At 41.5% G+C, this 16,759-nt stretch overlaps 1 protein-coding gene across 1 annotated transcript in view; it reads left to right on the top strand.

Moving 5' to 3' along the window:
* The first annotated feature begins 8,156 nt into the window (after window positions 1-8,156).
* Window positions 8,157-16,759, top strand: part of cacng2a (calcium channel, voltage-dependent, gamma subunit 2a) — a 74,700-nt gene continuing 66,097 nt past the window's right edge. Inside the window, exon 1 of the mRNA XM_038706759.1 lies at window positions 8,157-8,562. Coding sequence (XP_038562687.1) covers window positions 8,337-8,562 — 226 coding nt within the window. The 5' untranslated portion in view covers window positions 8,157-8,336. The remainder of the gene's footprint in view (window positions 8,563-16,759) is intronic.

The following is a 16,759-nucleotide window of genomic DNA, read 5'->3' as shown; positions in this document are numbered from 1 at the left end:
TCCAGAACAGTGTACATTTAGTAAATTTTGGTCCCATTTAGAGTTAGACTAAGTATGATGGTTGAAATGTAGATTCACCGGCGAACTGAGTTTAGAGGGAATCAAATTCACGACTATGGCACGCCCTCACTCTTCCCATCTTCCCATTGCCAAATTGATGATAATTACAAGCTTTGTCGAACTACTAAAGTGGAAGTTGTGCAAGAGTTTTATGTTCTTCTTTGATCTTATAAGCATCTTCCACCCTTTGCGCTCCTTAGGCTGGGAATTCTCATCAATAATGTTCTCATCTGTGTTGAACCTGACAGGGAGATTTGGGCGAGCCTCTTTCTCATAGCATGACATCATTTCCTCCAGCTTCAGTGAAAGGATGTTGTAAATACTGTTTCTGTCTCACCTTAATGTTGAGGGCCTGCTTTTTTATTCTTTCTCAAGGGCCTCCTTATGAGCATTTTCTGCCTTTTAACTTCTGAAACATTAATTGAATCACAAGGTCTTTCCTTCAAAGCACAGTTTCATGTCTTCTGTCTCTTTAGTATCCTCATCATGCTCTTTTTGGAGTTTCTCGAAGGTCATCCACTTCTCGGCGGAGGACCTTCTCCCTCTCAGAGGCATTCAGCTGCTGCTGTATACACAAATCCATTTTGTTTTGGAGCTTCAGGTTGAATTATATTTTTGCAGGGCCTCTTTTTCTTTCTTCTTTGCCATGTACTGTACATTTCAGCTCTACGCTCAAAGCTAATTTTAAGCTGACCCACCTCATTGCTCAAGACCTTGTTCTTGCTCTCCAAGTTAGGCTACATGCTTCTTGCTGGAAGATGTCCCCCTCAGAGGTCTTTAGCTCCTCCTGGGCACAGACATCATCTTCTTTTTGTATCACAGTGACTTTCTCTGCGCTCTCAGCCTTGCCCTTTTTTGGACAAATCGTTGGAGGTCAAGTAATTCTCTTTGCAGTTCATTTGAAGTTGTTCTTGCTGACTAATCAAGTTCCAGTTCTCCCTCTCCACAGCTTTGAGTACAGCTCCAAGCGTATCCAGACAGTCTGAATCCTCTTCCAAGTCACATGTTCTTGTTGGAAGACTTGTTCTTTTCAGACACATCTTTGAACGTCAGTTTTTTGCAGCTGATTTCAACTTAGTATTTATCACTTTTAAATGCCCCATTCTGTCCCTCAAAGGCTTTGAGTTCAGGCACAATTTTAATCTGTACACTTGTTGAGGCCCCTCTGGAGCTCGTCTTTGAAGTTGCACATTTCTTGGCAGTGGACCTTTTCCCGATCAGCGACCTTCAGTTGCTCTGTAGCTCGTAAGTCTTTTTCGTACTTTCCTGACTTACCTTTCCTGTCTTATATAAGCTTGAGTTCGCCTTCATAGCCAGTTGAGATATTTAACAGCAGGATGAGAGGCTAGTGCACCACTGCCCCCTCTCAAAAGTTATTCACCACTGTTTTTCATCATGCCTCTGTGTCACTTGTCGATACGAGCACCATGGCATTGAACATAATGAGCCCAAAGCTCTGTGTGGAGCTGGGACTATACGCTCTCATTGGCAAAGGAGGGATGGGCAGTTCTTTCATTGCTGGTCGTTGTTTCTCAGCCGTTTTGTTTGCAAAACTTCTAAAGGCACGGTGAAGATATTGAGGAGGGGAGCTGCACATGTGCATGAGCAGTGATTGACACTGCATTAGAAACCCTTGCACTGTAAATTGCATGTCCTGTGTTCTCATTTGAGTAAAAACAATTACCAGCTACAACACAGTCAGTTCCCTGTTTTAGTAGATGGGGAATGTATTTTCATTGAGAAAATAACATTGTTTTAAACTGGTAATTTCACCATTCTGTCATAGTCATGAAGTCAAAAAACAGCTGCCAACAGCTACGCAACAAGAGACACACATTTTATACCATTAGCTTTCCTGCTAAACTCTCCTCTTCAAACAAGGACACATGTCTTTTCCTGCACCTTGACTTGCTGAATGAACTACCAAACAAACATCCACCAGGGAAAACACTGCTGACATCAAATAGACTAGACAGCGAAATAACTGGCTGCATCACATTAAAAACTTACTCTGTTTAAATGCTGGTGGTGGTCTTTACTTTTCAACACCACTGCTAACAAAACATGCTTCCATGGCTTGTAAGCTATAGTGTTTTACTTACTTGTCCCACCTTAGCTAGTTCAAAAAACAGGAAAGTGAGGGATAATCAAACAAAGTCTGTGGGCTTTAAGTAAATAACTTGAGTTGTGCTACCACAAACAATCTCAATTTACCTCTGTTTTGTTTTACCCTGAGTCATTTTTTCATGGAAACGGTCCAATTCAAAGATAATGAGGAACACAAAAGTCTGTTGGTTGCCATCATAAAATCCATAAAACATATACTGTATATTATTCATTGTTAAAGAAACTCCAACCACTTCTAATTACTCACTGTGTAATCGTATCTGCCTTCCTGGAGGGAAGAAATGTTTTTAACCCTGCAGTCCAGAAGACCCATCCTCAACTTCACTCTTTCATATCTGGTTCAATTACTGGGGATAGAAACGTTCAAAGTGCGACCACCTTTAAGAGAGCCCCTGTTGTTATTCCCTCCCTACTTCTTCTTTTACTCTGGAGCACAATTTACTGAAAGCACTCCCTGAGCCAATGCTCGAGGGGCGCTCTAACAAGGCCCCGATTAGGGCTGGATTTGCAGCTTCCTGAGTTAATGTCAGATTGGCATAAAGAGTCCACGTGGGACCAGTGTGGGTGCTGGCCTGGGACCTGATTTGCCTGTCAGGGATAATTGTTTAATGAAAGCGAAGGGTGTCCCAAATCCTGGCAGAGCGGTAGGAATCAGAGAGGACTTTAGTCAGAGCTCAAGGTCTCTCTTCAGGGAAAAGTGTTGGTATACACAAGATACTACATCACAGTTATAATGCATTGTTATAGAATAAATTACCCAAGAGTAGTAAAAAGTACAAATTCTAACTACTTTTTAAAAAAGTAAAAAAAGTAGTTAAAATTAGCTCCACCTCGAAGAATACTGAGGGTATTATGCTGTATAAGGAGTAGTTTTGATACCTTGAGTAAATGTGCTGATAATACACTTCTTCTTTTACTTAAGTAACATTTTGAATACAGGAATTTTACTTGTAATGGAGTATTTACAGATTGTACTTATGTATTACCTGATCTACACTTGGTTAGAGGGATTTTCAATTCCTGTGTTCTGGCCAAGGTTTTTTGACTCTGCTTTGATTTCATACTCTGCATTAAACATTTCAATCTCATACATGTTTCAACATGCAGCTACTCAGCGGCTCAGGGATGATAAATGCTGAACTAAGAGCTGCAGAAATCAGCCTGTCCAAACATGTCTCTGACCGGATCATCTGAGTATCTGACATGTGGCCCTGAGGCCTGAGAGAAGCGTGATGATGACTTTTTTCACAAGGAGACTTGTGACCAACCTGCACAGGCGCTCTCTCTCTGACATTGTTGGTTACATGAGCAGCTGAACAACATTTTCCATCCCCATCATCAGAGCTGTGTCTCGACCCAAAAATAAAAAGCGTAGCCCGCTCACGATGCGCTGACACAGGCGCAAATGTGGACGTGGGCAAAAACTCTGACATGAAAATGACAATTTTTAGTCTGTTTAAGAACATGGGAGCAATTCTTAAACAGATGTTGTTCTGGGAAGTCTTTGATGAATGGACTGAGCTTTCTATCAGCTCATAAGCAAATTTCAATTAAAAGAGTGATATAAACCATCAGTAAGATTTCCTGCCAGTCAGATGCATGCAGTGTTTTCCATAGAGAATTATTTCAGAGTTCACATTTGAGTCTGAGTTCCACTAAGAGACATTTCGCCTTTAAACTTCTCAAATGGTTTCATTTACATAACAGTTTGAGGCCGAGAGAAGTTAAAGTATCAGAACTTCCTCTAACATTAATGCATCAGTATTAACAATGTCAGAAATAGGACAATTTACTGGAAAACTTTAGCACATTTTGCTGATAATACTTTTGTACTTAGGTTGGATTTTGAATGCAGGGCTTTTACTTGTACTTGAGTATTTTTAAATTGTTGTATTGGTACGTTTGCTTGAGTAAAGGATCTGAATACTTCTTTCACACTATTGTCAGTTGTACATGCACAAAATACTGTTTCATTTTAACAGTCCATTTCATTTCTTTGTATCGAAAATTATTTCTTTACCTCAGAATTAGAAGAAATTTACAAGATCCCCTCCAGACATGTTTGTAGTCATATAAAATACTCTGCTTTGAATGATAATTTGTAGGCTACCTGAAATGGATTTTCCACTATATTTTTTTATTATCTTGGTTAAAAGTTCTTAAAATTATACTCCTCTCTCATTGAAAAATCCAGAATCTATGAATATGCAAATCGTATTTATTTCAAAAGTATAGCTGGACACAAGATTTCCCTTACTTCAGCTCATCCAGGCCAATATGGGCGGTCAGCCAATATTAGCTTATTTTAAAGATTTTGGTATCAATCTACGTCCATCGTTAAGTAACAAGAAATTGCACTCCAGTAATACCAAATTAGGTTTGACGTCATTTATAAACAGTCTCACCACCCATAGTTTGTCCACCAAAGATCACTGAGAAGTTGATTTTTCATGCATCCTACTGCCACAGATACCCACAGAACATTAATGTACCAGATGACAAGCGCTCGTTGAAAAAAAATACTATGGCCAAAATATAATTATTGGATTCTTTAAAATATCAGTATTGGCCTCAAAACCCCAGCATCAGTCAGTCTGTAGTCCATTCTCAGTGTATGAGCACATCCTTCCACATCCAAATTACTTGTGATGTTACAAAATCCTGCTCTTATTTGCACGTCTAATCTCAGATTTAAAGTGAATATGGAGAAATGCGGACCTCTTTTCACATACATAAGTAAGAAATACTTTTTAATGAGGCAGCAATACGTGTATATACATGTAATTCCTCTTGTTTGTTTACTGCTCTAAGCAGAAACTCCACAACATGGCAGAACTGTGTTGCAAACCATGTGTAATCAAGTCAAATCAACTATATATTATATAGCCCAAAATCACAAATTGGCCTCAGGTTTAAGATCAGTACGACCTCTTCTGTCCTTAGACACTTGATTCAGATAAGGAAAAGGTCTAACAAAACCTTTAATGGGAAAAAAACATAAGAAGCCTCAACAGAGCAACAGAGGAGGGATCCCTATCCCAGGATGGACAAACAGGAAATAGATGATGTGTGCACAGAATAGACCAACCTAATAAAATTACAGTATGGCTACTCAGTTTGACAAAATTACAGATGGAGTGTAAATATATAAGGATATATATGGATATGGGAGGACGCCGGGCAACTTCCAGGTGTTGTCAAACATACATGGGCCACACAACCTCCTCTCCACCGCGGAGACCTGGAAGAGGACAGACGGCACAAACACACATGAGGTAAAACTCAAGCACAGCATTCAAACAGATAGGAGGTAAGAGGGAAAGAGAGACGAGAGCCTGAATCTCCTGGAGGACAACGATCCACATCCAAAACATCTGGAGAGCGGCACTGACAGCCAGGAAAGAGAGAGAGAGATCCCAGGATGGCAGATGGTCCAGAGAAGCCTGAGGAGAAGATAGAGAGAGAGGTAGGCACACAGCTTCTTAACACAAAAAAGGAAGAACAAGAAATAGAAAGACATTACAACTAGAGGGACAATTATACATGCACGAGAGATCAAAATACCATTGAAAAGTGATTTTAACAAGGGCAGAAAGGTTGACTGTCCTTGGATATTGATATTTTATTGGTTGTGATAAAGATGTTTGAACGGCAGGGTGCGACAAACTCCACAGAGGCAGCGCAGAGCTGGAGGGAGCTGTCCTTTCAGCACCACAGCCTCTCTCACCCACATATACACACACACACACACACATCACTGCACACTAATAACATAGGAGCCGGTATTTTTTAAGATCATAATGAATTCAACGTTGAGTTCAGAAATTCAAACCCTCAGCGTGACCAACATCAGACTCCAGCCTCACACTCGTTGCTAACTGTCATTCACAGAGAATCATCTAATCAGAGGATGACACCATATCTGCCTTTTTAAAGCTGTGAGCTGCAGCCTGAAATCGCCGTTATTAATGACAAGGGCGAGTAAAAAGCGAGAGAAGTGGAGCCTCAAGTCGGACATTTAGCGAGATCACTTCAGGGAAGAGTTCACCAAAGGAGTGCTGCAACATTTGAACTGGACAATCATACAATAAATCTCAGCCTGTATGCACAAATGTAATTCAGAAATCTCCCATCTACCTTTTCAAAGAGAGAGAGAGAGTCCACCATCGCAACACCCCCTCCATCCGCCCCCTCGACGCACAGAAACGGAATTAAAATCTTTAAAATCTTTCCAGCAGCGAGCCTCCATTGCTGCAGAACACACACACACACACACACACACACACACACACACACACACACACATACGTGCAGCGTGGGCCCTTAAAACATCGCCATAAAGAAAGAAGAAATTAAGGAGCAGCTTCTTTGCACCTCTCATCATCCAACAGGAGCGGGGAGAGAGTCTAACCTGAATGTATAGCGCCGCTGACACTGACATCGTGACAACACAAGCTCTGTCTGTGGATCTGTGCAACTCGCTCTCTCTTTGATTGTGTAATTTTTTTTTCTTCCTGTAAGCGGCCAGACCCGCATCCGAGAGCGCAAGCAGAGAAAGAAGAAGAAGAAGGAGAAGAAGAAGAGGAGGAGGAGGAGGGTAAAACAGGGGGGATTGCAACATTCATCATCATTTATTTTTCTACCTATTACATGGCGCAAGGGCTAACCAAACGGGACCGTCCTGGGTGTGATACTGCCACGGTGAATTTGGATACCCAAGCAGCAGCAGCAGCAGCGGCGGCAGCAGCATCCTCCTCCATCCACGGAAGAAACCTCCTCGGCTGTGGCGGCGCCCGCACCGACTCCTCGTCCTCCTCCTGCCGGCTCTATGTCGAGTGATGGTCGGCTTGCCTTGCTGGATGTTCCCCGCTCTCTCCGGATCGTCGACGAGCGAACCTCCTCTGACCGCAGACCCCCATTTTCGGCGGAAACCTTCCCAGAGCTATAGGGCTACATATGGAAACTGGGGATCAAAATTTTAGGAAAAAGGAAAATCTACGCGGCTAATTTATTTTATTTTATTTTTTAGGTTTTTATCGGGTTTTTTTTTTGTTTGTGTGTGTTTTTAAAGCCTGCGTATTAATTAATTAATTAATTAATTAATTTGTTAAACCTAATTTCCTCATTCCATCGTGTGTAGGGTTGATTTGTGAGAAGCCAGCGTGACATCTTCTTATAACCTCACAATAGGTCGTTATAAAACACCCAGAGAATCGCTTTTCTTTCCTCTTGACAGGACTTGAATCAGTCCATTTGTTTACTCTTTTTTATTTCCATTAGTATGATAGATTTCCCTGCTGTCCTTCGTTTCCCTTTCCCTCCCCAGTTTATTATCTCCTTGCTTTTCCCCCTTTTGACTTACAAAACACATTAGAATATTATTATTAATAATAATTATAATAGCCTAATAATAATAGTTTTAGAATAGCTTTGAGTATATTAAGCTATAATTCAGAATTCTTACATGTAAATGCAATGTTATAACCTCTGACTAAAGTAACTGTAACTCACTGTAACAGACATATTGAACTGTTGTACTGTAAGCCTGCCATTACTCTAACACCGCCCCCCCAACCACCTCTGTGCTCCATTTGAGCTCATGTTAATTCAGCTCTGTGCTTAGCTGTAACCTTTACAAGTAAAGAAACGGTTTTGTTATTTACTTCTGCAGGCCTGTAGAGAATAAACCTCAGTTTGGGTTATCTCACTTCCATGTTTAGGCTCGGGTTCTGCCACTGCAGGCTTAATTAATCCTTTATAGCTCAGTGTTATTATTCACGTTTGTAGCTTTTTTTTTTTTTTTGCTGCTACACCTGCAGCTGAAGGCCTGCTGAAAGGGCTGTCATCCTCTTCAAACCTGATTTTTTCCCCCTCTTTTTTGGGTCCCAAAGTAAGAACAAACAGAGAGGAGAGACATCACTGCCTCTTCCCCTCTTGACCCCCCCCCCCCCCCCCCCCCCTTCCAACCTCAGTTTTTCTCTTGGGTTTGTCCTCACCCAAACGCAACCATAAGGTTCCTACCGCATCCTCCTCCTCCTTCTTCCCTCTCCTTCCGCTCGAGTATATCCCGTTTTTTCGGTTTGGTTTGGTCCCGCAAATTTTCAAATATTTACTTCCTGTATATCAAGAGGAAAGGGGGTCCCCCTTTCATGGAATGCGGAAACATGGGTCTGTTCGACCGCGGAGTCCAGATGCTGCTGACCACGGTGGGAGCCTTCGCGGCCTTCAGCCTCATGACCATCGCGGTCGGCACGGACTACTGGCTGTACTCCCGCGGCGTCTGCAGGAGCAAGTCCATGAGCGAGAACGAGACCAGCAAGAAGAACGAGGAGGTGATGACCCACTCGGGGCTGTGGAGGACGTGCTGCTTGGAAGGTAAGAGAAAACTCTCTGCTGTGCTCAACAAACTTTTCCACCATGGTTTCATTTGTAGGTTTTAAAGCTGTCAGTGTTGTCCTGGCAGGCCACAACACACGTGTTTATCGTTGGATGTCAAGCTGTCTGTACTTTTTCATTCCATGCCACTTGCAGTGTGAGGAAGCACTTCAGTGCCTCTGTTTCCCCACATGAAATGCACAGCAGGGTTTGACTGAAACTGTTGTTTAAATGCCAGAATAGCAAATCGGACTGCATTCATGCTCCTAAATTCCAAGAAATGCTCTGTCTTGGGACCAAGGGGTTGCAAGATAAATCTGAGTGAGCAGGTTTAAAAGACAGGAGAGAGGAAAGATCCTCATTCTGTTTCAAACAAATGGGTTTCTTGTTCTAATACTCCTCACATTTTTGTTTTTTATTGTAAAATTCCGGACATTTTACTTCCTTGTGTCTCTAATGAAACAATCTGAAGAAAAATCACTCTGTGGTTGGAATGACACATGCAAGCTGTGACATGGTTGCTGCTAATAGACACTTCATTTTAAGAGTTGGATATAGACCGTAAAGACTAAAAAATCAATCCAAAGCTTGGTTGAATCATTAAAGGGAGAGAATTCTGCTTCCACAGTTTCTGTTTGCTGTTCTAACCTTTCTCTACTTTTGGCTTTTTGTCCAGTGAAATACTGGATAGTTTCACTTCTCACAAAGAATAATCACCTTTTCGATTTGATGTGACACATGCTGGGAGACACTGCTTCATTTTAAGGAGTCAAAAGACTAATATCGTTATTTTTGGGTGTTCAGCTCCTGCAGGCAGGGTGAAGCAGTTTTCTGGTTGCAGCCTGAAGCTGTTGCATAAAAGCCTCCCACACCACTCTGGAACAGTTTCTCTAGTCAGACATTAGAGTTTAAATAATGAAATAATAACATATTCACAAGCTGTAGTTAGGAGGGAACCTTCATCATATATCAGCCTGATGTATTGGCAAACCAATACAATGCTCTAACACTAATTAAAGGACGCTGCAGGGGTTCTGTCCAGTTTAAGAGGATGTGACAGTGAGCCGGCAGTTTGGACAGGGTGTTTATTTTCATAACAAAGCCCCAAAAGTAAAGTCACGGTAGCAGAGATGCGAGCCTGACCCGCCTGACAACCTTTATGATGGCCAGGCTTAGTAACTCTGCTCATCACGTAACCTTTGCCCTGGCTGGGTTCGGTACTTTTTGAGATGTCACACAGCCTCATGTCCTGGGAACAGGTTTGGAGACGACGTCCTGCATCTGCCCCGTCAGAGGGATGCGGCGTGTTTCCTGTCATGTTCCAGTGGAGGCATTGAGCACTGACTCTGAGTGCAGCACTTTAACCTTGTGAGGGCGCCGAGAGTTACAAACCTGCTCATCCTCTTGGCTGTGAGATTCTGAAAGGCCGCGCAGTCTGACTTCATGCTCCTCTGGCTGTGATAAGCAGCAAGGCTCTGTACACTTTCCGTTCAAAGCTTAAGATCTGGTTTGAAGTAACAAGTCCAATTTAAAGCGGCTATAATCCACATTGTTACAATAACAATGTGTGACATGACAATGTGAAAGATGTCGCTCGTACTGATGCGAGAATTATCACCTGAGTCCGCGGCTCAACTCAGCTTTATAGAGCTTTATATTGAGTTTTAGCTCATTGTTCATCTGTGGCTGCAACTTTACTATTTTGTTTCACTCTCATAGCATTATTTTTGGCTGCAACAGGCAGCTGTTTTCAGTGAAGAAGCTCTAAAAACACACTGTACACATCCTGCTCAGCAGACAGACACAGTTAGAGACTAGCTGGTGAACATAGTGAAGCATTAAGTAGCCAGACATTTCCATCAGGAGTTTGGTAGAGACCAAAAACAGAGCTACAAGAGAGTGAACATTTCACTTACATTCATCAGGTGACACAAGCACAACTCCAAATGAATGATAATGTTCCTCCATAACCGCTGGATGTGTAAATAAGCAACAATTTCCAAGTGCCTTCCATGGAAGCTCGCCTCCATTGGTGTGTATGAATGGGTGAATGAGAGACTAATTGTAATGTGTAATGTAATGCTTTGGATCAAAGTTCTATGTAAGTGCATGGCCATTTACCGATTTGTTAAATGAGAGAAACTGTTCCTTTCCAGCAGAGTAAGGATAACATTTTAGTTTAAGTATCTGTACAAATATCCCATTGGCACCGCTATCAAAAAAGTTTAATTTGGTATCCACCTCGACTTCTGATCACAGCGCTAACACCTCAGCTGTTCCTGAGAAGCTGCTCAGGTGTCAACAACAGCAAACTGTGGTTTCACTAGTGCGACTCCAGACGTGAGTGCTTTTATACGTTTGTGAAAGTGTAACAAAGTATTTCTGGGAAAAGAGCTCATGGTGACCTTGCCTGGATAGATAAAAGAGACTGAATTCTGATACAGTGCTCTGGTGTATTAACTGTTCCTACAGTGACTACATTGATGCACATAGGATTAATCACAGCTGGAGAGTAATTGTGACAGTGGCTGGCCTTTATCCCTGCTAGGCCGTTATTTAATTGGCAAACAAAACAGCAAAGAGTCAAGACAAGATCAAAACATCACACTCTTGGCTCCTTGTGTGTCGCTTTTGTATAGGCACAATGAGCAACTCCCTTTGAATCCAAGATCAAAATGGCAGGAAATAAACCCAGATTTGTCATTTGTGATTCATGAATGATCCCCGGCCCAGAAGAGACAAGGGAGTGGAAAAAGGGGGCCAGTGAATTTACTTACCGAGGTCAGATTCATTTAAATTCTAATTCAAATGACTTCCTGCTCAGGAAATTGGGTCTTAAAAAGCGAGTACATTTAATTATAGGTAGTTTGCACATTTTAGACCAAAAATCGTTGGGAAATTAAAAAATAGGAAAGTACAGAGCGGATGCAGCTGGAGAGAGGCAGAGATAAGCAGGCTGCATGCTGCAAACCCAGCCTTGTTTCAGCGTAGATAATCAGGAGGAGTGATATCAAGTTTAACATTTCAGATGTTAATTAGGCTTCGGTTCGCAGCTCAGCTCAATTAATTCAAAGTGCCAAGATGACTTGTATTCATCTTTCCCCCAGCTTTCCTTAAATGAGTGATGGTGATTGAAGTAGTCACGCCATCCTTATCACAGCAGAGAACACAGACTGTGCGTTTGGAAGCGCAGGCCCACACATCCTGCTCATGGAGTGGACACAGGTGGGCGACGGTTTGTGTTTGTATAACCAGCAACTGGAGAGGAGAATCTGTGAAAAAAGCAAAATGGGAATACCCACACTGGGTACTTCAACACCTTGACCTCTGCTTCACTCACCGCTTGTCAGAGAAACACAATAATCTCACTCCTAGAAAATAAAAGGATTTTGTGTCTTGCACAAGAGCGTAGTTTTGGTTTCAGGTAGTTTTTGCTCTTTTTTAGCTGGTTTTGAGTCTGTTCCCCTTAAGATTGTGTTTCCCCCTCACTTTGAAATAATGTTTCCAGCATAGCACCCCCCTCTGTGGTTGGCGTAAGCAGAGAGATAACTGGTTAGGGTAAGGATAAGATTGGGGTCATGTTAAACATTGCAAAATACTGATAGTTGGGTTTGGGTTCAGGTAACAGAACACTGCCACTGACTATCGCTTTCGCTTTGCCGGTCATTTCAAGTGTTTCTGTTGTTCCAACATCTCCAACAGCGTGTGACTGTATATCAGTGTGTCTGTTACATATATCCACTGTGTATATATAAATATCTAGCTCTATCATATATACAATTACTTCTGAGATCAGATGATTTTAACAGGAGACACTATTCTGTACTATTCTTACTGTCACCTGTTATGTCTTTCAAAGATCACAAAATAGCTGCAACCATAAGTCAAGTAATCAGTCGATCAACAGTAAACAAACTGGCAATTCTTTTGATAATCTATTAATTGTTTGTGTCGCTTTTGCAGCAAAACATCCAAACATTCTCATGTTGCAACTTCTCCAGTGGGAGAATTTGTTGCTTCTCTCTGTTTCATGTCTTAGTAAACTGGATCTGTTCGGGTTTTGGACTGTTGGTCGGAAATATGACATTTGAAGATGTCACCTTGGGCTCTGTGGAATTGGTTTCTAAAATTTTATAGCCTAAACTAAATGATAAATGGATTAATTGAAAACGTTTTTGGCAGAATAATCAATATTGAAAATAATCAGGTGTTGCAGCTCTAGATCACTTGCTGCTGTTTTCATAGTCCTGAAGTTTGATACCAATTCAAACTTTAATGAAAATATAACATTTAGTTCAGTCCCTTTTTTAACTTTACTGCAGAAGTTTTAAGGCCAGTTGGATGTCCATTTTTAATTGTTTTGTGTTGGTTTCCTTCTAGATTTTGCTCCTAATATCAGTTTTGTAAACTAGTTTAGGTGGAGATGAGGTTTTGGTCAAGGCACATTGAACAGTTTGAATCCAATTTTGTCCTGTTTCAGCTGTTTGATTTTATCCACTGCCAAAAGCCAGACAGCAGCTGTGACTATCACAGTCTTTGGAAGTAAAACCTGCACCTATTGGTCTTCTGCTGTTAATGTTGCAAAGTACTTTGGAGGTGTGTAATTAAGTCTTACAGTCTGGAAACAGTATTAAAAGTTCAGTGATTGTGGTTCCACAAACAGTGTGGGTGCAGGGACAGATTCAGCTGGTGAGACATGAGCGGTGTTACACAATAAACATGTGTGTTTCTGATGAATTGTGCTCTGGAGGCCGCCGCTCCCCCGTTCTATCTGGAACGCCTGTAAAAGCAGCCGCTGTGCTCTCAACCAGGTGTAGTGCTCTGCGTTTGCTGCTAATCTGAGGCATTCATCTTCATTACAGCGCCGCCCTCAGGCTCCACAGTGGCTAGGAGGAGAGAGACAGTCGGAGAGGAGGCGTTGGAGAGAAATGCCGGACCTTGTGATGAAGGAGGGCCACAGCGGTTTCTTTTATTACCTGTTGTATGAAGAGACGTTTCGGTTAAGGTTTCTAATTCAACATGCTTATTCTTTAGATCACAACAACCTAAACTACAATGTGTGTAATGGAATTTCCTGCCACAGTGCACATGAATTATTTTCATCATTAATCTGCTCGCATTGTCTACAAAATATCAGAAAATTTTCAAAAATGTCCATCACAGTTTCCTACAGCCAGAGGTATTAGGTCTTCAAATTATTTGTTCCAAAACCCAAATATATTGAATTATCATTACACAAGACAAAGAAAAGCAACACAATCTAACATTTGAGAAGATATAACTTTTGCTTAAACAAATTGTTTTACAAATTTACAGCTATGCTAGCAGCTCTGTGAAGCTGTTCTGTACAGTGGTGCTTTGAGCTAAAGGCTAATAACTTCAGGCTCACAATGAAAATGCTAACATTTCAATGTCTTGCAAGTATGTTTGGTAACACTTTACAATACAATAAAATTGTCAGTAGTTACAAAGGAATGAGTGAGGAAAGAATCACGATCGAACTGATGATTAATGAGTCGTTAATAAGTAGTTTCTGAATAACTCAGAATTAAGGACTATATAGCACATAATAATGATTTACTAGAGAACTGACTGGGAGGTGCTGTATTAATGAATCATCAGGTAATTATTACTTCATAAATATCTGTAAATCGACATAGTGACCACTTTCTCCATGAGTGGTTCCTGATTAATGGCACAAACCTATTAAAGACTATTTACTTAATTATTAGTTACTGTTTTTGTGCCACCTCAAATAAAGTGATGCTGAATGCCATGTAGTTACAAGGTAATCCCTGATTATGACAAGTAGCTACAGAGTTTTTACTGGTGAATTAAAAACTCTGTAGCTTCTTGTCATAATCATAACCATGAAGTATCCATCCAATAGACAGTCCCATTAGTGTCTTTGCTATTATTTATGTCTGTAAATCAGAATATGAATTAGTGCAGAAGTGCAGGCTCTTGCTCATAAAGCTTTTTGCTGTGAAGGCGAGATAACAGTCGATGGGAACGTGGGTGAACATATTTGCGTTTTTATCATCTCAGAGGAATTTTAATCAACTAAAACTGATGTTCAGGCACTAGGAGGACACTGCTGAGACAGATTTTCAGGATACAAAAATTATGAATGTTTGCTTATTCCATGTCAACAAAACACTTACTGTCTTCATGCTCCTTTTGACTGTAGATTTATATTTGAGTTTTAGCCATTACAAGTCTTTCTTTTTACATGCACCATCGTGCACTAAAGTATTCTTTACCCAACAGAGAGTTTTTTTTTTATAGCTAAAATGGCTTCAGGATGGCCTCCCACAGTTCCTGTCAATCACCACATATCACAGTTCACAATACTGCCTCATGATTTTATGTATAAGCAAGTGGGAGTATCAATGTTGTGTACATTCATACATTGAAAACATGTGGGAGTATTGTGTGTGTGTGTGTGTGTGTGTGTGTGTGTGCATATATGTGTTCTTGTGTACCTAAACATGTTTGAATGGGTTTGTGAGTGTATTCTTGTGTGTGTGCGTGTACAGCAGAGGGGCAGGATGAGAGGCAGGCCTATGATAAATGCAGATAGCAGAGCATAGCAGCAGAGAAGAGCGGGATTAGTCTCATAGTCCAATCAGATAAAGATTACCCAGCTGGAGTATGCCCACCCAGGCTAATGTCCCGGCCCTAAGGTGGCATTACACTGTATTATGACACCGATCCACTGTACATCCAGCTGCATGTGCCGGATTACAGTTAGTCACAACTTGAGAGCAACGTGGACAGAAAGTGCATTCAGGGCCTTGCAGCCACTTGTTGAAGTAGAAACTGAGCCTTCTCTCCTCCGTCAGGATGGTATCACTACTCTGAGCTGCCTCTCCCCCTCATCTAATAGCTTGTGTAAAGTGACTGAGCTCTATTGCACTGTACTGTCACTCTGCCCTGCAGCAGCGCGATGGATGCGATTCATTTTGCCCTCGCCTGCCTTTCATTGGACCTCCGCTGAGACTGCAGACAGTCACTGCCGAACACAACTGTTTTATTGGTCTCCACCTTGCCCTCTCTATTGACCACTAAGGCCAAATTACAGGCCAGACATTACAGGATTAGGATGAGGCCGGAGCCATTTGTTACAATTCTTCAGTTACAGCGATGTGCATCAACAGACTCTGATACCCAGGTATCAGTTTAGAGTTCATTGATCATGTTTGAGTGCAGCCTCTGGTCTGTTTAAATTAGATACCGGTGCTGTTATGGTGTAGCACTTTAAACAAAGGTAGCATGTTAAATTGCTACTTGTATAAATTATTCTCTTAGGGGAAGCCATTTTAAATTTGTATTACATGTGGGGTGGTAAACTCTGCCTAGAAGGTAATGCGTAGCCTATGTTTAATGTATAAACCAGCATTTCAACAAACAAGCAACCGCATATAGATCAAACAGCTTGGGAACAGAAACCACAACTCTTTTAATATAGTGGGAAGTTCATTAGCCAGTTAGCTGGCCATTTGGCTAGATTCTGGTCATTACAGATCATGATCCAAACTCTTAAAAACCGTAAAATCACTTTGAATTCCCCAGATCAGTTCTTGTTAAACAAAACCAAGAGTTGTAACATAAAGAGAAACAAAAAATATGTGTCAAATGCATCCATCATTAGTATTGAACAGCAGGATCTCATCCTTTCAAATAAAAAAAAACACTATACCCTGAATCAAACTTGAGAGGACAATGAAGGTTTACCCTTGGAGAGGAGAGGGAGACACCATTTTGAAACCCCAATAGTCATGCCTTCGTGAAGCAGCAATCGTCCGTCCTGACAGAGTTGTTGAGGTGAGATGGACAGTACGGGTACGATGGCACGGTAATTGGTTTTAGTGTATGATAAATGGCTGAGGTGGCTTTGGTCGATGGGAGAGGGGCTGTTAACTTTGGTGGCACTCTCCCATAAATGCTGTCACCCGCTATGTGTGGAGACCCCCCCTCCCCCCAAACACTAGAACCTCAGATATAAATTAGAAAAAATAAAACAACACGCACTGAAGATGGGACATGCGTCAAAGAGGAGCAGCGTTTCAGTTACTACATAATAATCATCCCCTCTGACCCCCGACACATCGTCATCATCACAGCCAGCGGTGCCTGTGTGTGTTTGTGTGTGTGTTTGTGGCTGTAGCCTTGATTTACACGTGTTATTTTTAGC

This window comes from Micropterus salmoides, unplaced genomic scaffold (genome assembly GCF_014851395.1).
Source record: "Micropterus salmoides isolate LMB-PRFRI ecotype aquatic unplaced genomic scaffold, ASM1485139v1 Ms_hic_scaffold_10, whole genome shotgun sequence".
In the NCBI taxonomy this organism is placed as follows: domain Eukaryota; kingdom Metazoa; phylum Chordata; class Actinopteri; order Centrarchiformes; family Centrarchidae; genus Micropterus; species Micropterus salmoides.
This window is presented reverse-complemented; position numbering and strand designations above follow the sequence as displayed.